Source organism: Pseudorasbora parva, chromosome 21, assembly GCF_024679245.1.
Source record: "Pseudorasbora parva isolate DD20220531a chromosome 21, ASM2467924v1, whole genome shotgun sequence".
Classification (NCBI taxonomy): Eukaryota; Metazoa; Chordata; class Actinopteri; order Cypriniformes; family Gobionidae; genus Pseudorasbora; species Pseudorasbora parva.
Window position 1 is genome coordinate 38,735,195 of NC_090192.1, and position 23,708 is coordinate 38,758,902.

At 39.3% G+C, this 23,708-nt stretch overlaps 1 protein-coding gene and 1 long non-coding RNA gene across 4 annotated transcripts in view; one reads left to right on the forward strand and one right to left on the reverse strand.

Moving 5' to 3' along the window:
- Window positions 1-5,529, forward strand: part of LOC137055869 (uncharacterized) — a 70,840-nt gene extending 65,311 nt beyond the window's left edge. Inside the window, exon 3 of the long non-coding RNA XR_010900104.1 lies at window positions 5,413-5,529. This is a non-coding gene — a long non-coding RNA (uncharacterized lncRNA). The remainder of the gene's footprint in view (window positions 1-5,412) is intronic.
- LOC137055859 (uncharacterized) lies at window positions 1,078-19,389 on the reverse strand. 3 transcript variants are annotated; one of them, XM_067429776.1, is made up of 11 exons: window positions 19,054-19,389; window positions 18,655-18,758; window positions 10,824-10,934; window positions 10,572-10,632; window positions 10,119-10,184; window positions 5,207-5,596; window positions 5,041-5,106; window positions 4,436-4,828; window positions 3,932-4,315; window positions 3,763-3,842; window positions 1,078-1,352 (listed from the first exon to the last, which is right to left on the reverse strand). In XM_067429776.1, exons 3-11 carry the CDS (start codon window positions 10,887-10,889, stop codon window positions 1,224-1,226), a joined length of 1,635 nt encoding a protein of 544 aa, XP_067285877.1. In that variant the 5' UTR covers window positions 10,890-10,934; window positions 18,655-18,758; window positions 19,054-19,389; the 3' UTR covers window positions 1,078-1,223. The 3 variants fall into 3 exon arrangements, with proteins under 3 accessions (XP_067285877.1, XP_067285879.1, XP_067285878.1); XM_067429778.1 differs by lacking the exon at window positions 18,655-18,758; XM_067429777.1 differs by lacking the exon at window positions 19,054-19,389 and having other exon boundaries at window positions 18,655-18,909.
- Window positions 19,390-23,708: the final 4,319 nt, after the last annotated feature.

The following is a 23,708-nucleotide window of genomic DNA, read 5'->3' on the forward strand; positions in this document are numbered from 1 at the left end:
TTATATTTGAGACAATATACCCTCAACTTTTTTAGTTTCACTAAAATAATTTTTCATTTATTCAAGCTTTTTCAGTATCCCTCTTCCTTTCAGCCCTATCTTCATATAAGTATAGGCCTACGGTTTTTCTCTTTGTTTCAGCTATTGATCCTAGCCAGTAATCAATTATTAATTTGTTCTTACCATGTTGGGCATCATGTTTTATGGTGCGAAATATAAAGAAACTGTATGTAAGAAATGTATTTCAATTAATCATAAAATGGCCCTGATATGTCACTAGACATTAAAGGTCCTGTTCTCTGCGATCCCATCTTTCCAACTTTAGTTAGTGTGTAATGTTGCTGTTAGAGCATAAATAATACCTGTAAAATTATAAAGCTCAAAGTTCAATGCCAAGAGAGATATTTTATTTAACAGAAGTTCCCTTTCAAAGCCTACAGCGAACGGCCGGTTTGGACTACACCGCTGCACTTCCTGCTTTAATGACGTCACTAGAACCGTTTGTTGACTAACCCTCCGCCCACAAGAATATGCAAAATAGGGGGCGTGGTCTCGTTGCTCTCTCACGTGGAGAAGAGCGCCCATTCAGCGCTTGCATCTCCCCGTTATGGTAAGAGGCGGGACCTTTCCGGGCAAAGTGCGCTAAGCTGCTGTCCAATCACAACACGGGAGCGATCAGAACTTGTTACGTATTTCTGAAGGAGGGACTTCATAGAACAAGCAAATCATCAGGCCTTTTTTAGGACAGAGGAAACAGCGGTGTACAGATAAGTAAATTGTGTGAAAAATACAGTTTTTTTTACACGCGAAACATGAATTCATGTTATATTGCACACTGTGAACATAATCAAAGCTTCAAAAACACACGAAAAACGGGGCCTTTAAGAAATCATGTTAATTTCCAAATACTTATATCACTGACAACAGTAGTTTGGCCAGGATATTGTCATTTAAATTCTCATACTTACAATATATTGGTCACTTAGACAACTAGAAATCAAAGGCTTTTTGTCAGGCTTGTTGCTTGGTTATATATAACTTTAAGTTTGTTTATTAAAAGTTAATTACTTTGTACAATACAAAAAAAACAAAAAAAAAGTACATATACAAATTAACTGTTTACAAGCATTGTAAAATCATCACGGCATCTAATACCGGAGAGGTCGTCCCATGGCATCAGCGTCTGCTGTACTCATTGCATTTCAGTCTATTATAGACAGCTTCTACATTCCACATTCTTGAGATTTCATCCAATGTGGAAACCACCTCGAAACCCTCGAAGCCCATAAAGCCCTTCTCCTCTTTATCTTCTTATTTCGGATTGTTCTGCTTTGCTGCCATATCCGTCTCCTCTGCAATATAACAAAATCTGGAGGTAACATTCTTCTTGTGTTTCTTTTACATCTATGCTCTTTCTAATACAGGTTTTCTTCTCTCTTTATCAAATATCTTGACAGTAATGTCGTTTTACTCTTAATAAAACAATGAATACAGTTGTGGTGTTTTTTGTACTTAAAGGGTTAGTTCACCCAAAAATGAAATTGATGTCATTAACTCCTCACCCTAATGTCGTTCCTCACCCGTAAGACCTCCGTTCATCTTCAGAACACAGTTATATTATATATTATATTATATAGATATTTTATATTTTAGTCCCAGAGCATATGCAGTCAATGCCCACTTTACTGTCTATGTCCAGAAAGGGAATACAAACATCATCAAAGTAGTTTGGGTCGCCAATGTCACGTGATTTCAGCAGTTTGGCGGTTTGATGCAATCCGAACTGCTGAAATCACATGACATTGGTGACCCAAATCATTGATCGATTCACACCATTTGAATCTTTTTGGAGGGACGCGGAAGAGAAGACAATGCTGAATTCAATGGACCAAAATGTATTTTCGATTCTTCAAGAGATTCTAATTAACCCACTGATGTCTCATATGGACTACTTTGATGATGTTTTTATTCCCTTTCTGGACATGGACAGTATAGTGTGCACTGACTGCATATGCTCTGGGACTAAAATATAAAATATCTTAAACTGTGTTCTGAAGATAAACGGAGGTCTTATGGGTGTGGAACGACATTAGGGTGAGTCATTAATTACATAAATTTCATTTTTGGGTGAATCAACCCTTTAACTCTTTATTTGGTTACCATTCAATAGTGTTATCCACAAAGAAAAATAAGTACAATTGCATATTTTACTAAATGATGGATAGATAGTGTGTCTCGAGTTTTCAGAACATCTCCTCTTATTTAGCTCTGACAAAGCTAAATGATGAAAATAGCCAAACTTGAGTCTACTTGCAACTTGACTTTGAAAATATGTTTGCCATTTATCCCCTCCTCCCAAATCAATAAATCAAATACATTTAAAAGTCTTTATTTTAGAACTGACACTCACTCCCCAGTACAAAACATTAGTTAAATTTAATCTAAAAAAACCCCCAAAAAATAGCGTGTTCCTAACTGCTTTTGATTTCATGGTTTATTATACTTTCATGAAAAATTAACTTATTAGTAAACAATACATGTATTTATCTAAATCTAATTAGTCTATCTAAAATAGCTAGACGGTCGCAAAATCTCACAAAATTATATTGAGGTGAAAAAAATTGTCTGAATTTATTTAAAAGGCTATCAAATCACACTCTGATTATTTATTTATTTTACATCTCTGTGCGTACAAGCAGTATGCATTTCCTTAAAGCTATTAACAGGAAGATTTCAAGAGATCATGTTAAATAAAACGTCTCGGTTACGTATGGTAACCCTCGTTCCCTGAAGGAGGGAACGGAGACGTACGTCAGACTTAGACCGACGAATTGGGATCACTTCTGGGAGCCCCTATCAGCTTCAAGATGTAGAAAACGGGCCAATGAACATTGGCGTGCGTGCTTTGCATATCGCACCCCGCCCCGCTACGCGGTTATAAAGCTGAAGCGATCACCACGCAGCGTTTTTCACTGAGGAGCCGAACCGAGGCTCGAACTGCAGTGATGGTACAGCAACTGTGGCGACGGGACGTACGTCTCCGTTCCCTCCTTCAGGGAACGAGGGTTACCATACGTAACCGAGACATTCCCTTTCAGTCGGTCACGTTCGACGTAAGTTGGACTTAGACCGACGAATTGGGATCCCTATGGAAAACGCCACAGTTACTACCATTTCCAGCGCCCTGCCGGAGTCCCTCGGACCCCGTGTCAGGGGGCGGGGAATTTCCTGCAGGGAGAGCCCTACTGCTATCCCACAAGACCCAAACAGTGGACTACTGGATAACGCTGGGAAAGCGTGCCCCTGGAGGCCGCTGCGGAAGCCACACTTCCCCGAAGGAGATAATGTGTGGAGTTCCAAGTATGGACTGGCCGTGGCCGGGGGGGGGGGTCTTGTGTCGCGCTGTCTTGTGCCGTCTGGCCAACACGAGCAATTTCCCCCGGCACACGCTTTCTCTCTCTTTCTTTGCTAGATAGCAGGCAGTCAGATGCTTCATCAATGCCGTTCTGGTCCGAAGTGAATGACAACGGTGCGTGGTGATCGCTTCCGCTTTATACCCGCGCAGCGGGGCGGGGTGCGACGTGCAAAGCACGCACGCCAATGTTCATTGGCCCGTTTTCTACATCTCGAAGCTGATAGGGGCTCCCAGAAGTGATCCCAATTCATCGGTCAAAGTGCGACATACGTCGAACGTGACCGACTGAAAGGGAAACACAAAAAGATGCTCATGAGAGTTTATAAAGGAGTCAAGACAATATTTACCAGTGGTTGTGATTGGCGGAGTAATGGATTCAATGGATGTGACCGTCTCTGTTGTTGTAGACGCTGATGAGATGTACTGACTTCAGGTATTAGAAAGAATTTATATCAACATCAATAATTTTGAAACAAATCTAGAAAAATTAATTAAGTGCAATAAGTAAATGCTCACCTGCACAGTAAGCTCCACAAAACATTGGCTTGACAAACTCATAAACATAGTAATTTCCAGGACAGGCTTTGACTCTTATAGGGTGTGATGTGAGAACACAGCAGCCATCCCCTGAGGATACACAGACCTGACGGGTGACCACTCCATCTTCCAGCTGTGGGTGAGATCCGTTGAGCCACAGTGGATAATAAGTGCCACACATGCCGTGATTAACACATGATTCTGGCATCTGAGCATTTTGACCATTGTAGAACAGCCTGTACCAGCCCTTCCAGTCCACATTATAATCACACATGCCTAAGTTATAATGGTCAGTGGCCCTCCAAGATTCATTCAGACTGGTATAGTTGTGGCAGGGGTCGACACTTGGGGTGTAGAAAGATACTACTTGGAAAAAGTACAAAGATAATACTGTATATTGCAGAGTAAATATATTCAAGATAATATGAATACAAATCAATATAATTAATGAAAATTTTTAAAAATAAAGATGAATGAATGTACCTGCACAATATACAGGAGCTGGGATTGAAAGAGTCGGCCTGGTAAATTTGTAGACATAATAATTTCCAGGACAAGCTTTGACTTGGATTGGGTTGGATCTGTAGCGACTGCACTGATCCTCACGGGAGCCGTAAATTTCACGAGTAACAACTCCATCTTCTAGCCGAGGATGAGAGCCACCAAGCCACAGAGAACTATAACCTCCACATGACATGTAAGACGCACACCACTCAGGCATCTGAGCACTTGATCCATTCATGAAGAGTCGATACCAGCCATCCCATTCTACACGAGTGTCATCATGAACAGATATAGATTCATACACAGTCCAGTAATTGTGAGTGCTTCTCCAGTAGTTGTCAAGTATGTTGTAATTATTGCATGGCTCATCATCTGTTAGTGATAGATGATAAGATTAAAACAGACAAGTTATATTTCAAGGAATTTCAAAAGTGCAAATCTGAATTAGTGAAACAAAATCATGAGAATCTTCATCCATGCACAATGTGACTATGCATAAAAAAAAGAAAAGTGAAAAGAAAAAGTGTATGCATAAAAAAATGCCATTTAAACTGTAATATATATATATATTATTTACTACTTACTCAAGGTGATGGTGGATCCAGTGATTATATCTGGACTGAAAACTGCCTGTGATATAGTGCTGACATCTAAAAAAAGAGCAAATTCTGTCATGACAGAAATCATTTTAAAAAGGTTGAAAGATTTAAAAGAAATGGAAAAAAAACACTCACACACAAAACACTGTACCTGTGCAGTATCCCGAACACCCAATTAATGGTTTCACAAGTTCATAGACATAGTAATTGCCTGGGCACGCTTTCACTCTGATGGGTCTTGTCTTGTAATCACAGCAACCTCCCAAATAATTACTACCACAGACCTCCCTGATCACCACTCCATCCTCTATCTGAGGGTGAGGACCATTGAGTGACAAAGTGATGAATGTGTTACAGGTGAATGAACTAACACAGGTCTCTGACATCCGGATGTCCATTCCATTGTAGAAGAGCCGGTACCAGCCATTCCAGGAGAAAGAATTGTCACAAATGCTCTCTCCACTTTCATTGTTGGCTCTCCAAGGACGATCCAGAGACTCATAGTTGTAGCAGGGATCACTGCTGATGTTCTGGAAAGCAACTGTCATGGAGATATAGCAAAATAACTGTTAAAGGTGTCATGAACTGGCTTTATTTTTTTTATACTGTTGTCTGAGGCCAACTTATGACGTTTGCATGATTTTTACATTAAAAAAAATCATAATGAATAAGTAATATGTTATTTTTTACACTGGTTTTGAGGATCTCTCCTGAACACTCGGTTTTGATGGGCGTAGACTTGGAAGTAAACGCGAGCGGCTAGGATTGGATAAGATTTGCATATTTAATGAGCTTCTGCTCCCCTGTCAGTTCACATGAGGAACTGTTTTGAAAGCGGGTATCGGAAGGATTCCCTCACAGGGCTTGCAAAACATCTTTATCAAACAATCACAATGATTTATCTCTCATACAGCCACAATTGATTGGAATATTATTTTTTTATTACATGGTCCACCCGATCGGAGGATATAAGTGTGAATGTGCGTGCCTTTCAAATATCAAGTCAAGAATGAAATATCAAAAAAGGAATGTAATATACACTATTTAAGAATCACCGGCTTGTCGAAGGGCTTAAATTTTGGTAGCTGTCTGGAAAACATATAGCCCTGAGATGCTGGGCTTTGCGAGCCCTGGCCCATACATGTCAGAGTCTGACCCCAAATCGCAATGAACCAACAAATAAAGGATTCTCCAGCCTGTGACAGCGTGCTACGGTATGTTCTGTTAGACATGTACGCATAATTAAAATGATCTGTAACAATGCAATACCATCACATATAAAAAACACGTTTTACTCACATAAGTGTGTTGCACCATTCCTGTCGTATCCAATATAGAAGGCACAGCATTGTGTTTTAATCTCAAAATATCTGCTTATCCAGTATTGACCTGTGTCTTACTCACAAACGATTCTGCTGTGAAATAAAGCAGACACACGTACAATGTCTTCCCTACATGAGCTGGAACTTCATTAAAAATAAAGATCAACCACTCATCCCTAATATTAGGATCTGAAGAAAGCTTATTTGCATCACTACCCAATTCGTCGGTCAGTCCGACGTACTTCTCTGTTCCCTCCTTCAGGGAACGCGGGTTACCATACGTAACCGAGACGTTTTGCCACAATCAGGAATAGCGCAATATCTTGCTATCTTCGGCAGGTTTATTGCTGCTGGTTAGCGTGATCCGAACAGCTCCACGAGTCGGTGGGTGGGGGTACTGAATTTGGCATTCTTATTATTCTGTAGAGGCAGTGTTTTGCCACACGATGTCAAGGTGAGGCACAAGGTGTACTATAATTTTCTGCTCTCTACCATTGATCATCTCTTTCAGTTCCAAAGATGGAGGTACATTTCAGACTATGTAAGTAGCCATAGCAACTAACTAACCCGACGGTTCACCTTCCAACAAGACAATAACCCTAAGCACACAGCTACAATAATGAAGGAGTGGCTTCACAACAACTCTGTTACTGTCCTTGAATGGCCCAGCCAGATCCTGACTTAAACCCAATTGAGCATCTCTGGAGAGACCTGAAAATGACTGTCCACCAACGTTTATCATCCAACATGACAGAACTGGAGAGGATCTGCAAGGAGGAATGGCAGAGGATCCCCAAATCCAGGTGTGAAAAACTTGTTGCATCTTTCCCAAAAAGACTCATGGCTGTATTAGATCAAAAGGGTGCTTCTACTAAATACTGAGCAAAGGGTCTGAATACTTGTGATTGTGGACCATGTGATATTTCAATTTTTACTTTTTAAAAAAAAAAAAATCTGCAAATCACAACAATTCTGTTTTTCTGTCAATATCGGGTGATGTATGTACATTAATGAGAAAAAAAGAATTTAAATAATTTTAGCAAATGGCTGCAATATAACAGAGTGAAAAATGGAGGGGTCTGAATACTTTCCGTACCAACTGTGTGTGTGTGTGTGTGTGTGTGTGTGTGTATGTGTACAGCTGCAAATAAGTATTTGAACACCTGTCTATTGGCTAGAATTCTGACACTTAAAGACCTGTTAGTCTGCCTTTAAAATGTCCACCTCCACTCCATTTATTATCCTAAATTAGATGCACATATTTGAGGTTGTTAGCTGCATAAAGACACCTGTCCATCCTAAACAATCATTAAGAATACAACTACTCACATGGCCAAGACCAAAGAGCTAAGAGCAAAGACACTAGAGAAATTGTACACCTCCACAAAATTGAACACCTCCACAAGGCTGGAAAGGGCTATGGGGAAATTGCCAAGCAGCTTGGTGAAAAAAGGTCCACTGTTGGAGCAATCATTAGAAAATGGAAGAAGCTAAATATGACTGTCAATCTCCCTTTAGACTGGGGCTCCATGCAAGATCTCACCTTATGGGGTCTCAATGATCCTAAGAAAGGTAAGAAATCAGCCCAGAACTACATGGGAGGAGCTGGTCAATGACCTGAAAAGAGCTGGGACCACCATTTCCAAGGTTACTGTTAGTAATAAACTTAAGACTTCATGGTTTGAAATCATGCATGTCACGGAAGGTTCCCCTGCTTAAACGAGCACAAGTCCAGGCCTGTCTTAAGTTTGCCAATGACCATTTGGATGATCCGGAGGAGTCATGGGAGAAAGTCATGTGGTCAGATGAGACCAAAATAGAACTAGAACTAGAATGAGACCAAAATTACACAGCTCAGTTTAAATAGTCAGTAGTAGCCAACAATTCGTGCCATTCAGCGTGAGCACTGCTCCACTACTTGGTGTTTCCAAGTAGAGATCCGCTCGCAACATTCATGTCCCGCTCCTATCCACATACAAGTGTAAATAGTTTTTTTCGGTACGTCCAAGACACTATTTCAAGTAATTTAACGTAAAAGCAAGCGTGTGCGTGGTTTGGCATGACAGAATACACGCAAAGTGTGCTCTTAATTCCAAAAAAGCTATCATCTCAGTTCAACGAGATTTCACAAAGCTCTGTTATCAATAAAAATGACTGCACAATGAATCTTTTTGTATAATGTCTAAACTTTCTTTGTTATAATCAGAGGATTTGTCAGCATACAGAATTCAGCACTGCACAAAAACTATTTTGAGCAGTGAGTGGATTCTCTCTTAAATGCATCTGTTTGGCCATTGCGTTCTAGAAATAAACAGGCTTTGTTTAACCAATATATTGGTTACATTGCACAACACAGCAAAAACGTGTTATACTCTGCCTCCACCTGTAAATTGTTTTTTATTTTATTTTATAACATTTTATTTGTTTCTAGATGTTTTCTTTTTAGGTTTTTTTATTTTACGGTAGTCATGCAAATAGTTTTATTCTCCCAAAATCCGCACACACACGAGTACCTTACCACCCACACTCAGCCATGAGTCATCAATTCTAGTCCCGCAGCACATTTTTATATCCGTTGGGTTCCTCGAGTCCCGCCGGAGTGCAGGTCTCTATTCTCAAGCACATTTTTGCGCATGTGAAGAGGATGATTTTTTTCCATCTATACTGGGACGCGAGTTAAGTAGCCAAAGCCTATAATAAATAATGATTTAGCATCCAAATACATCACGAATATGGAAACATTTGGACTCGAATGAGGGAGTTAGGCTGCGTGAGTCTAATGCTGGTTACTTTCAGTTCCTCATTAAATTATTTTGTTTAGGCTTTATATAGTGATAGCCTTCTGTTATGAATACCGTTACATTTGGATATGTTGTGGAGTGAGGGGAACTAAAATAACCTATGTTTGTAGTGTTTAATATTTGTAGTGTACACTATTTTGCTTTATTTACTGGTATTATTTCTGAATGCAATTAAATGCGACTTATACGTGACTCACCAGTTTTTTTCTCTCTCTCTCTCTCTCTCTCTCTCTCTCTCTCTCTCTCTCTCTCTCTCTCTCTCTCTCTCTCTCTCTCTCTCTCTCTCTCTCTCTCTCTCTCTCTCTCAAAACTCTTGTTGGTTAACGGTTAACCAGTTAATTAGCGTCCCATAGATAGGCCTAGCTATCAATTTAACCATTAACAAATTAATATCAAGAATCAACTTTGTGTTGTGAACACATCAAGGATCAAAAGAAGTTGTGTGGAAAAGTGCTGAGCTAAATATTTGTGCCATCTAGTGGTATAATGGAGAAAACTGTCAAATGGCCCATTGTATACAAGTACTGTTATGCTTGGCTTGACTTATTTAAATATAAATGTTTGTATAGTTAAATAAGCAGTAATATTTTAACTAGATGTCTCACAAAGTGATTATTTGTTTGCTTGTTTTTTTGCCTCCACAGTAAACTACTGTAGCTTCAGTACACTGACTCAAAAAGAGCATTTAAAAAAATAAATAAAATAAAAAATAATAATAATTTTATATATATATATATATATATATATATATATATATATATATATATATATATATATATATATATATATATATATATATATATGTGTGTGTAATATTAGAATGTATACAACTGCAAATTAAAATGTAACCATAACATATCATATATGTAACATATAAAATTTTATATTGACCATAGGTTTTATATGACATTTTAAGCCTCCTACATAAATACATACATACCCGTCGGAATGTGTGTGGTTGAGGTTTCCGTTATGTTTGTCTCTGGTATAACAGTAGTACTTTCAACTGAAAAAAATAAAAAATAAATTCTCATTACAGATGACAGATGTAAATATATTTACCTGCACAGTAGACTAGATAAAGCATAACACAATTTATTTAATTGCACTTTATAAATGTCACAAATTCCAAACACATTGTGCCTGGCTTGAGTGTTTGTTTTAAAACTTTTGTTTTATATCAATAAGGAAAGTATATTGATATAAAACAAAAGTGATTCTTACTTTCACAATAAAAATTATTTATATTTTCTCTAAATCAAACTGAACTGAAGTTTAGATGAAGTGAAATAATGATTGTACCTATTGTTTGTCCATTGAGTATTTCACCTGATAATTATTTATTATTAAGAATTATTCGGCCATTGTACATGCCAGATTATAAAACACTCACCATTAATCAGCAACAGTGACACACACAGTGAGATCTGAAACCTCATTGTGACGAACAGCACCTGCACACAAACATATACAACACACACACACACACATGAAATATGTTTCTTGTATTTTGTTATATTTTATTCATTCTTTGATGCCGACAACAACTATAACATTCACAGATACTTAACACGCAAATGTTACATAATATGAGAAGCAGTCAAACCTATTAGAGTCCAGTGGGATAAACCAGAAGTAACTTTACCTGAGGTAAGATACTGAGAAGAGTAAACTCAGGGAGATTCTCAATACAGTGAACTGCAGTTCCCATTCAGTTGGTCACACCCGACGCCATGTTCTATTCATCGGCCTCCACCTTCAGGGAACAAGGGTTACATACGTAAGTGAGCTGCTTTCAAAATCTCATCAGTGCCTTAACTGTGGGAGGATCATTGCTGGAACAAAAACATTCCTCAAAACTAGCTTAAGCCAGTTTGTCATTTTTTAATGGGACTATGAGATATTTATTTGAACCAGTCATTTCCTTGTATGCACCTGCATTCAGACATTCTTTAACTTTGTGCTTGTGTGAGATGAAATGATAGTGGGTCAGTTTGATCTGTTCAGTACTGTAGTAAATTTACAAAAAATAGTACCTTAAAACCCAGTGAGTGACCAAGTGTCACTGTAATGATTCATGTTAATTCATTTAATGATGGTAATTAATTATTAGTTTACATAATTTATGGTCCCATAAAAAGATTTAATGTTCATAAGACATAAAGCAAACATGAATGTCTTTTGAAAATGGCTGTGAAACAACTGCAAAACACGTAAAGGAGACACGAGGAAAAATTAAGCGAGCACCGGAGTTATTTTTGAGTTTGTTTTACAGCTTGAGTTTTAGTTTAAGTTTGCTTTTATTTGTCCTCAAGAGGAAATGTATTGCTACTGTAGATGCGTATATACACAACACATAACATAAAGTAAATGATCAATTTACGGGGGGAGAAAAGAGCATAAACAGATGTGTCAAAAATTTGTTTTCTTCCTACACATGGGTAATCTATACCTATGGCCAGAAGAGAGGGGAATTAAATATTTATAAAGTGGGTGGGTTCTGGGTCATTTTAGATTTTATGTGCCTTCCAGAGTGTAAATGTAGAGACATTATCTAATAGATTAGGTAAACTAGATAAACTGGGTATCTATAAGAGTTTGTTCTAATTTGTAACTGTTAGCATTTGAAAGAAGCAAATGGCACCATACATAAGAACTGGCTCAATAATACTGTTATACAAGAGAAAAAGAAGACAAGTATCTTGTTATGGTGCAGAGGCTACGGAGACAAGATGGTCAATCACAACAGTTTATTGGAGCAACCAGAGAGATTACGGAGTGTAGACTGAGTGCAGTGAAGTGGTGATGGGCTTTGGAGACTTGTGATGATCGATGGGGAGTTCCACACAACGAAGGAGAGACGAGGGTAGGAACACTGGACACACACCCACATGAGACAATGGAGATCTTGGGAGACTTGGAAGAAGGCGTTGGAGAATCGAACTAGAGTCGAAGGAGTCCTTTGGGCTGCATTTGCACTGCAGGTCTTGATGCACAATTCCGATTTGGTGACTATATCCGATTTTTTTGACCGTATCCGATATTTGCATTTACACTGTACACTGGCAAAACAGCCCGAGACGTTCTTAACCGGTGAAAGGAAGTAAAACAGCATGATATGCGATGGACGCAGACAAAATGGTTGTACAATGTTTTGCTGTCTGCACAGTTCCACACATCTTTAAAGGTCGGCAGAACATTTCTCTCTTAAAGCGGAGAAAAAGAGGAGAGCCCTTGACAGGGTTGCCAGGTTTTCACAACAAAACCCGTCCAATTGCAACTCAAAACTGTGTGAAAGTAGCCCAAGTCCGCATGAAAACCGCAGACTTGGCAACATTGATTGCAGTGTGTGTCCACCTGAGTTGACATCATTCGCCTCCGTCCTTTTTTCAATGACGTACGACTCGCATTTACTGGGGAATATCCGATTTGACCGCTTACGTGGCAGACGCAAATGCACGTTACCACATTATTACCACATATGAGTGAGGCCTGAATCCGATCTGAGGATTCGGTCAATGACCTGAAAAGAGCTGGGACCACTGTTTCCAAGGTTACTGTTAGTAATACACTTAAGACTTCATAGTTTGAAATCATGCATGTCATGGAAGGTTCCCCTGCTTAAACCAGCACATGTCCAGGCCTGTCTTAAGTTTGCCAATGACCATTTGGATGATCCGGAGGAGTCATGGGAGAAAGTCATGTGGTCAGATGAGACCAAAATAGAACTAGAACGAGACCAAAATTCAGAAAATCAGAATTCATGCGTTTTTTTCCTGCTTACACGTTCACATGTCATGCCTGCATGGTATTCATATATTTTCAAAGTCCTTTACCAATTTTTTCTTATAATTCTTTTTAACCTTAAACATTTCATTTTGAAAGTCCCGATTTATAGTTGAGACCAAATTCCTGTTGCTTTAAGGCAAGTTTTTTTCTTCTGGAAAATATATATTATTTGTGAATTAATCCTTGGTTTTGAGTTTGAATATGTTCTGATAATCATTACTTGAATCAAAAAATCCATACAGAATTGAATGAAGTCCATAATAACTAAAGTTTGCTCATCAAGCTCTCCCTCAAACACTATTATTAATCAGCATATCAAATTAGCGGTTCAGATTATCAAAGTCACGTCATTTCAGCAGTTTGGTGGTTTGACATGTGATCCGAATCAAGAATCGATATGCTGATTCATAACACTCCAAAGCTTCATGAAGCAGTGTTTTGAATATGGCCATCACTATACAAGTCATTATATAGTTGTTGTTTTTTTTGTGCACAAAACTAATTCTCGTCACTTAATTTAATGATTGTAGAGCCACTGTAGTGAGATGGGCTTTGTAACGACGTCTTTAGTGCCATTATGGGTCTTGAGAGAGGAAATGACATTGGTGACAATGGAGGCAGTGGCGGAGCTAGACTTTTATACATGGGGTGGCAGGGGGGAGGCCAAGGCTACTTTAGGGGGTCCATTGACCGTGAATATCATGTGTAATACTTATTTATTTTCATTCTTTTGACCGAGTAACATTAAATATGTAACAATAAATAAGCAACCACAATAGTAGATAGCAGTGAAATTCCACAATTTTCAGCTGATATTCCACAGCAAAAACTACAAGCCTAGCCTATTAATATACATTTAAAACATTATTGAATACAAGTGAGCAGTTAGCAATACAGTAAGAACAGTGCTAAGAAGTGTTTGAAGTTTCAGGTCACAGTGATTCAGGTACAGAAATTGAATAATCAAACGTAATAACATTGCATAATCTTCATTGTATAAATTAAATATAGGTTCATGCATGTTACAACTAGATAGGCAACAAAAGTTTTTCATTCAAGGTCAGTGGGTAATTTTTGTTTTATTTTATTTTGTTCTTTGATTCACTTTAATGATAGTCTGAAGGATATAGGCTAAAGGCTATGCTGTTGCGGTCACTTTAAGACCAAATGCAGAATATTGAATCTAATACCAGACACGCATCGGATTTCATCTGCTTATATTTGCTTAAGACATAGCTGACTGTGTTTACTATAATAGGCTACTCGCTATTTTTGGCATACCTTTATGTCCATTCAAGCACAAGACATTGCGTTCTCATGTTCAAGGCGGCAATGCAAAACAGTGACTCTGGTCAACATAACATACAGGGCAAAAAATTTCACTTCAAGAATGAAAAAGTGGCGTTGCTGTGTTTTGCTGTAAGAACTGCACAAACGGAAAAAAACGCAAGCTATATCTTTCCATAAGCACGGACTTTGCACAGAGAGAAAAATACTGAAAAATGTCTCCCACACTCCACAGCCTAGGGTGAAGTCATTATACATTAAAAACGACTAACGTTAATATTCTTATAATATTCAATGTTAAAATGAACAATGTCAACATAGATGCTTTTTTCTAGGTGAAATGGAAATAGCGAACTAAATTTTGGGGTGGCAACCAGGGTGGCCAGTCAGGTGTCAATGCCCCCCTGCACACCCCTCTGGCTCCGCCACTGAATGGAGGCCTTTCTGAGCCATCAGATTTTAACAAAAATATCTTCATTTGTGTTTTTACTTTGTCCCATTTGGAGTTGTCCCAACCATTTGCACAAACCCATCATCATCTGAACTTGTCTGCACAACTTCGCCCTCCGAGTTCCCATAAGAACTTGTGACCTACCAACCAACTTGAGTCCATCAGTGAGTCAGCAGGAGTTTGACTTGTTTCCACATTCTTTTCGGTGTTCCCTTCTTCCCACCAATCTCAAGAAATCATGATCATCTGGACTGATGTGAAAGCGATGGAACATCATCTCAAATAATCGCAGACTGATGCTCGCGAAATCGACACAACGCTCTAGTCAGAGCATTTGCTAAGTCTGGACCTGCCTCTTCATTTAGAGATGTACCTTCAAATTTGGCTGAGCAGTCAAATACTACTTCCTGGGATGGTTTGCCCCTCTGTGTGGAATGTACCATGTAGTGCCTTCTTTTGGTGTGGACTCTTCGGCATCACCATCTCTAAAGACACCCTTCATAAATCTCACAAAATTATCTCTGTACTTGAGATTTCTCTCCAGTTTTCTTATTAAATATTTAAAACGAGCCAAAGCAAGCTGCTTATTGTTTGGTAATTGTGGACCTTCTCTGAAAGGTAAGAGCATTTCCACATTTCCTTCTCTGTTGTGAGTTTTTTCATCCAAATGTTGAAGAAACTGAATGTCTTTCTGAGATATTGTCTTTTCTTTTCAGTCTGTATCCCAAAAGTCTGCTTTTAATGCCCTGATCACAGAGGCAGACTAAGCAAGCTCTTTCCCCAAGTTTCTATTTCGATCTGTTTGAAAGATCTCAAAGCCATCCAGGCTGAACTCCGTGTCCAGGACAGACTCATCCAGCCAAGTTTCATTCAAAGCAAAAACACATGCCTCCCTGAACGATGCATCTATGAGACATTAAGCATGTAAGTCCATTTTATTTCTCAATAAACAGAGATTAAAAATTCTTATGGGTAGCAGAGGTTTAAAAGGACATTTCCAACACACCCCTCCATGCCTTCCTTTTTTCCTCTTTAAGCCGAAATGTTAATATTAAATCAGGCAAAATGAGGGATTCAGCTGACAGTGGATAGAGTTGCGAGTACTCCATAGAGAACAGTCACTAGCAATCCATATAGTTATAAAAATAGTCCAAAGCCAACTTGTCTGGTTTGTCTTGTCTTGATGTTTCAGTCATAGTATACTCTCCTCATTTAGCAAATAATAAATAAATAATTCAAACAGAACACATACAGACAAACAAATGCAATCGCAGCTAGCGCATGCACCAAAGTGATTTAACTACACCTTCATCATGACTAAGTTTGCGTGTGTAAGCTAGTTAACTACATTAGTTAACATGAACTAATAATGAACTTTTTAATGTTAATTTCAAAATTGACTAATACATTATTAAAATCTTCTTCACTGAGAACTAACACGAACAGCTGTATTTTTTATTAACTGATGTTAACAAAGATGAACAAATACAGAAACAAATGTACTGCTCATGGTTAGTTCATATTAGCTAATACATGACCTAATGTTAACTAATGACCATTATTCTAAAGTGTTACCCACATAGTATATAATATTTAAACTAAATGTCTCGCTATGCTGATTTGGCTCTCTATTCCTAGCACTTTTATAATGTGCAATGATTAACATATATATGTCAAGAGTTTTTGGTAATGAATTGAACAATAATGCTTAATTCATTAACATTAGTCATGACATTATGTCTTTTACGCACTCCCTGGTCAAAATGGTGATGATGAGAGGCTTTGAATTCTTACAAAAGCTGGATAAATGAATATTCATTAATTTATTAAAAGGATGAATTAACAATGAACAGGAGTGTATGTTTAAATGTAAATTAATCAATGTACTTCTCATGAGAAGTACTGTGCATTTTCTTGTTTGTCAATCCTGTCAGGTTCACTGTCCATTTTACACATTCCAGAGCTTTTATAAACCAAATAATTAGTGATTCTTATCAAGTTACCAAAGTTTTTTTTTTCAGGAATTTTTGCAAATGCAGTTGGTCAAGATTCCCCAGAACTGCTTACAGTACATGACTATCATTGGTGCATTAACAACGTTTTATTTATTTTATTTTACATTATCACACGATGAAAAAAACAAAAAAATACGTTTTTGCATATGATTACAAATAGGCAAAAACCAATCCTAAAGAATGTAGAAGATTATGATTATGTGATAAAAAGTAAAACGGTTGAAAATTATAACTAGATCAGGGGTGCCCAAACTTTTTCCTATGAAGGGCCAAAAATCAAACTTGATTGAGAGACGTGGGCCGAAAGTAATTTTAAAAAAATCATAAATCAAACTGTATTAGGCCTACATTAAAGTTGCTATGGGTTTATTCATTTCATAATGTTTAAAATAAATATAAAACAAATTTAATCTGATTAACTAATGCAGTTTTATTTGTAAAGTGTTGCATTTTAATGACCAATTAAATGGGCAACAATCCCCAAGTGTTCAATGTAAAATACGGTTCAATGTCAAATACACAATGATCCAGATTCATAATGTTGACGGATATTGTACTCTTTTAAAAAAGGAACAGACTGTTAGCAAATAGGGTTGGGAGATGTCCCCTAAACTGGCAGTTGACGATGTTTACAGTAAAACATCGGGATGAACGATGATATCGTCGTTTGTTTTTATTTTTATAAAAAGATAAAATACAGAGTAGCTATAGTAAATTATATCTCTTTACATAAATACTATTTTCTACTTAAAAACTATAATTTCATTATTTTAGTAACCCAAATAAGGACTCACCCGCACTAGGTTCCACGTGATGGGGGGAAAAAAGTAGCTTCCTTCCACTTAAGAAGAGTTGTGCACTTTTTATTTTAATTTATCTCTTTACATAAAAACTATTTTCTACTTAAAGCTCTATTTTCGTCATTAACCCAGTGTTTGGTATGTGAATGCTGTTTTACGTGAATATTACCACAGGAGTAAAGCACAAAACTTTGTTTAATAAGGAAATAAATTCGCAGATGTAACATTGCAGCCCTGGATGAGAGAGGTGGGCTGAGCCCAATTTAAGATCTGCCAGCTTTTTAATTCTGTTTTGCGATCTGGTCACCCGATTTGATGGACATCTGGTTTCTTTTCTCAAATCTTCACTTGCGTCGCACTCATTTTCACAGGAAATTATTAACGCTTCTTCCTTTCGTTTGCGTATAATTAAGTATATTATACCCATTCACATCTATGGTAAAGACTGTAGGACGAATACCTTTTGACAAATTTTATTTTATTACATTTTATGTTTGTGCTTGTTATTAAACTTGAGGCGCGTCAAGTTTATTTGAATAGCGCAGTTCACGTGCACCCAGCTGTTTTACGCGTCAAGTTTATTTGAATAGCGCAGTTCACGTGCACCCAGCGGTTTTACTTTCGCTTTCTCTAGCGATGCATAATCAAACATAGCCTAAATGTCTTGGCCTTGTGGAAGATAAAATTCACTCTTCAGCCCTTTTACAACAAGTGTTGCTTTGCAACATCAGGAGAAAACATGAAGACAAAGATATTTGAAAAGGTGTCTATCCAGCTCGTGTCCCACATTCATCTCAAATCACAGGCCGGCATAGGACTCAAATTTACGGGGGAAAAGGCTAGGAATCTATCTACAAATCTTTTTTTTAAACTAATATTTGATTTTGTTATATTCTTTGGGTTACCATTATTTACTGATAATTGTTTAATTGTTTTACAGTCTGCAGTAAGTTGTTTCACTGACGGAAAATAAACATGCATGCTTAATTTGATGTTTGAACGTTTATCATTTCAAAATGTAGGCTCTCTCTCTCTCCCTCCTCAGACGGTACGGTGGGCCAAATCAAAGGTTACCACGGGCCAACTTTGGCCCGCGGGCCCTAGTTTGGGCATCTCTGAACTAGATAATCTTACCATCAAGACAACACTCCTGTATAAATGAACAGCATGAAACCTGAAAGCTGCTCGTATCTGTCGGCTCTCAGTGAAGCTCAAACCTTTTGTCTAAAGGTGACACACTGAAAAAAAATCTCTAATTATTCACAAACTCTTATTAGCATTTCATTGAAATGAAATGGATACTCAAATATTTATCATAATCGTGTTGATGTGTCTAATGTAAATGGTTGTGCATTGAAGAATATGATCATGTGATAGTCAAAAACCTGTTATACTAAATATACCGGCTATACTACAAGTTGCTATGTGGTGACAGATAGAACTACTGTTTTTAAAGTTGTATAAATGTTTTTCATTACAAATACATAACATAAATTAAACTTCAAAGAATTATAAGAAAAATAAATAACTCACAAGAGCTGTTGGTGAAGGAGAAGCCTCAAATCCTAGACAAAAAGACCACACTGGAAAAAGGATTATCTTCTTATCAGTCTGTTGATCACCGCAATCTACAGCACCTGTTGCTCAACTCCACCCTGCAAACGCACAAAAAAACACACACAAAACTAGACAAACACACCTAGCTGCAGACAAATCAAATTTGAGTAGCTTGGTTTTGTCATGCCTAAACCTTACAGTTAAACTCTGGATTCTATGCAATAAATATGATAACTTTTGACCCCACTTTATATAAAGAGGGTCAAGTGTGGTGGTGTGGGTCAGTTTAAGGGTAAAGTTAGGGACAGGTGTGGTGGTGTGGGTCAGTTTAAGGGTAAAGTTAGGGACAGGTGTGGTGGTGTGGGTACGTTTAAGGGTAAAGTTAGGGTCAGGTGTGGTGGTCTGGGTCAGTTTAAGGGTAAAGTTAGGGTCAGGTGTGGTGGTGTGGGTCAGTTTAAGGGTAAAGTTAGGGTCAGGTGTGGTGGTGTGGGTAAGTTTAATGAATCAGCCCTCGTCACCGCCTTCCGCCACGGCCTCCTCGCTGAAATCAAGCAACTCATTGTGGTCTACGAGGATGGCATGGGCTTGGAAGCCCTCATCCAGAAAACCATCTGCGTGTCTCAACGGTGACTTCCTGTGGCCTATCCTCACCCGCTGCCGATCCTCCGCTGCTCAAACATCGGTCGCACCTCCAGCACCTGAACCCATGCAGATTGACTCATACCATCTAACCACCACCGAACGCCAGCACAGGATCTCATTACATCTGTGCCTGTATTGTGGGGGAGATGGATATGGCATGACGGCAAACCTTACTAAGACGCCAGTATTCATTTGTAATTCCCACTCATCTGTTGCAGCACAAGCCCTCATCGACTCCGGGTCGGCGGGAAACTTCATCAGTCAAGGGATGTTCACTCTGTGCCACTGCCAACACCCCTAGGATACTCCCCGAGGGCAAGCCATCATCCCAAGGTTTCACCTATATCCTAGTCGTTGTCGACCAATTTTCAAAATTCTGTAAACTCATCCCCTTCAAAGGCTTACCTACTGTGTTGGAAACCGCGGAGGCACTCTTCACCCAAGTCTTCCGACATTTTGGGCTTCCGGAAGACATAGTTTCCGATCGAGGACCCATATTCATCTCTAGAGTGTGGACTACCTTCTTCCGTCTCCTAGGGGTATCCGTCAGCCTCTCGTCAGGTTACCATCCTCAGACCAATGGCCAGACTGAACGGAAGGTCCAGGAAATCGGGAGATTCCTGAGGGTATACTGCCACCAGAATCAGGAGAGCTGGAGCCAGTATCTGCCCTGGGCCAAATATGCCCAGAATTCGCTCCAGCAGTCCACCACAGGGCTCACCCCGTTCCAATGTGTCCTCGGCTACCAACCACTGCTCTTCCCTTGGACGGGTTAGCCCTCGGAGGTCCCAGCAGTGGATTACTGGTTCCGCCAGAGCGAGAGGGTCTGGGACTCAGCGCACATACAACTCCAGCAGGCAGTCCGGAGACATAAGCACTACGCTGACGCCAAACGCGGACCCACGCTGTGGTACCAGCAAGGCAAGAAGGTCTGGCTATCTACGAGGGACGTCCGTCTCCGGCTGCCTTGCCATAAGCTGAGTCCCTGATACATCGGACCATTCATGGTAGACAGGCAGCTGAACCTACCGCCTTCACCTTCCACCCACCATATTTTCACGTATCCTTACTCAAACCCTTCACTGAACCTGTCCCTTCTTCACCCACCTGGTGATAGTGTCCTACCTCCTCCTCCTACCATCGACGAGGACCCATCAGTCTACCGGGTGAGAGCCATCCTCGACTCACGGCGACGGGGTTCCTAGATGGAATACCTGGTAGATTGGGAGGACTATGGTCCTGAGGAGCAGAGCTGGATCTCCAGGGACGATGTGTTGGACCCCAATCTTCTCACTCAGTTTCACCAAGACCACCCTGACCGACCCGCTCCTCGGGGCCGTGGGAGATCCGGTCACCGCCCGTCCCAGCCGCCAGGAGCCACCCGTGGAGGAGGGGGTACTATCACACCCTCACAATCATCTGTCACTGCCACACCCACTCGTTCCCCATCATTCTGAACACCTGGGCACCATCCCCAGCCAACACTATATCAACCCAGCTCACCTTCACTCCCATTGTCTGGTCTTGCACCGATCCCATCGTCCACTACCTGTCCTTCGTAGAAGCCCTCATCTGTATCCCTCTTAATCTTCATCATCATCGTCATCTTCGTCTTCACCTTCATCGTCTTCATCATCATCGTCCTTTGTCTGAGTGTCACCATCCCTCTAAGTATCACCTGTGTCTGAAACCTCTGATAATAAACTTGCACTTGCACTAATCCCTCTGTCCTCGTCTGTGTCTGACACGTGTGTGTGTGTGTTTTATTTATAAACACCTGTTTGCTTTGACCTCATATTTGGTGTTAATGTGTTTATGTTTTTAACGTGTTGTAGCCAGGAATATGTTCACATTTTATAAACAATATTTTTAATCTCTGTATTAAAGATATGACTTTTCAAAACCCTATTTTTATCAGATGTTGTGGCACAAATATAGGCTACTATGAAGGGCACTGTTATACTGAATATAACGGATAAACACTACAACATGACATACCAGGCCAAAGAGTCATTCACATGTTCAGCATACTGGAACACAATCCATACCATTACAGGTTAAAATTACCAGGAACTTTGGGGTGGTACTCAGTGTGTTTTTACCCTTAGGAACCAGGGTCTCAATAAAGTTCCGGGTAAATATTTCCCCCTCCAAACGGCCCTGCTCACGAGGTAGTACTTTTTCAAAGTTCAGGAACTTTCAAGGGCGGGACTTGGGCGCTGAACATGCTGATTGGTTTAGCATTTTATTTCAACCGGCATTTTTAAAAGTCTTTTGCGCGGTTCGGTCTGCGTTCAGTAAATATCAGTCTTGCTCTCTGTCTGATGGCGCGCGTTCGTCTCAGCCATCTCACGTTCAATGTCCGTAATAGCTGATAATAATATTCATTGTCATTTTAAATCTAGCTTTACAAGCTTTCTGAATATGCTGCTCTTTTCTGTCTCTGTTAATTACCTCTTTAGTAAACCAGCAAAAGCAGCACAGCTTGAATCTCTTCCATACTCATTATTAATTTTTTTACAGTCTATGTAAATGACCTGACCCGAATACTTTTAAAGTGTGTGTCCTTACATGACATGATGGTGCGCACTGCGCTCATGTTGACAAGAGAGGAAAGTTAATTTTTCTGAGGGGTAAACTTTTATTTCGTAAGTTATGAAAATAATGTTGAAATAATGACACAGCGTATATTGCCCCAGGCAGTTTTTACTTTAACTGCGCCTGACAGAAGAATCATTTTTTTTCTAAGATGATTATTACACTTTACAACAAATAAATAGCTTATATAATACTGTATTAGTCCTGGTGGCCGTTAAGAGTTGCTATGTTACCACACATTCTAGCTGGTGGAGAAAACAGCGATGACATTTTTGATGAGGCAGACAAACTGCATGTCAGAAAATGATTGCGATTGAAAATCATCACATGTAAACACCAGATCGGTTTAGATAACGTCTCATGTAAACAGTCGACTAAATCTTTCAATCGCAATGACAAAAAAGTGTGCTTGTAAACGTGGCTAGTGTCGCGCAAAAATGATTACTGTCCGTCACTGACTTGGAGGAGCAGTCGCACGCAGTCCTACATCACCAGACTAATTTGCCTAATCTTCACGGAACTTTAGATTGCAGTGGAAACGCAGACAGCTGCAGGTCTGCGGGAAGAGAAGTGTTCCTGTAAAAAAAAGTTCCTGGTACAAATTGTTCCGGGTAATTTTACATATTTAATTACTGCATTAGAACATTTAACTGAGGCCTCTTTTGAGATCGTGTGGATTTTGGCTTGGGGGAAAAAATCCTTCTCAGACTCAGAAATTGTATAAGATTTCTTTTTGGCTTCAGCAGAAATATTCTGCTATTTTTTGATGAAAATGTCTTAGTTGTTCAGGTCTAGCAAGTGTGTGCATGGATATGGCACTCCTACCATGCAAGGAAAGGAGAAGGGGCTTGTTGTCTCATGTAAAAAGATAAGAAATACTCAACTTTATCCGTTTCCACTGCATCATACATCAGGAGTCACTGGTATCAAAACTGAGAAATAATACATTCCAAAATGTGAGGCAAACAGTTGTCCATGTGTTGTCTCCAAAATGCTGAAGCACAGACAGTTCAGACAGTTCATTGAGGACTATGACACAGAATATGGTGATTTATAGCTGCACAGTAAAGTGAGATGGTTGCCCCTTGGAAAAGTGCTTGAATTTTTTCTGAGCCTTCTCCCTGAGATTTGCTTTTTCCAGGACAGCAAAGGAAAGCAGAGGCCAGAACTGGAAGACCTATGCTGGATCACACAGTTGGCCTTTCTGACTGACATCACCTGTCACCTGAACACTGTCAACTTGCAGCTTCAAGGAAGATATATGCTTCTAAGCAACATGCTGAATAGAATCAAAACATTTCGGAAAAATATAACTGACATACCTCACAGAGAATTGATCCACTTCCCCAAAGCCAAATGACCCATCTCTAGAAGAGCACTTCAGCCACTGA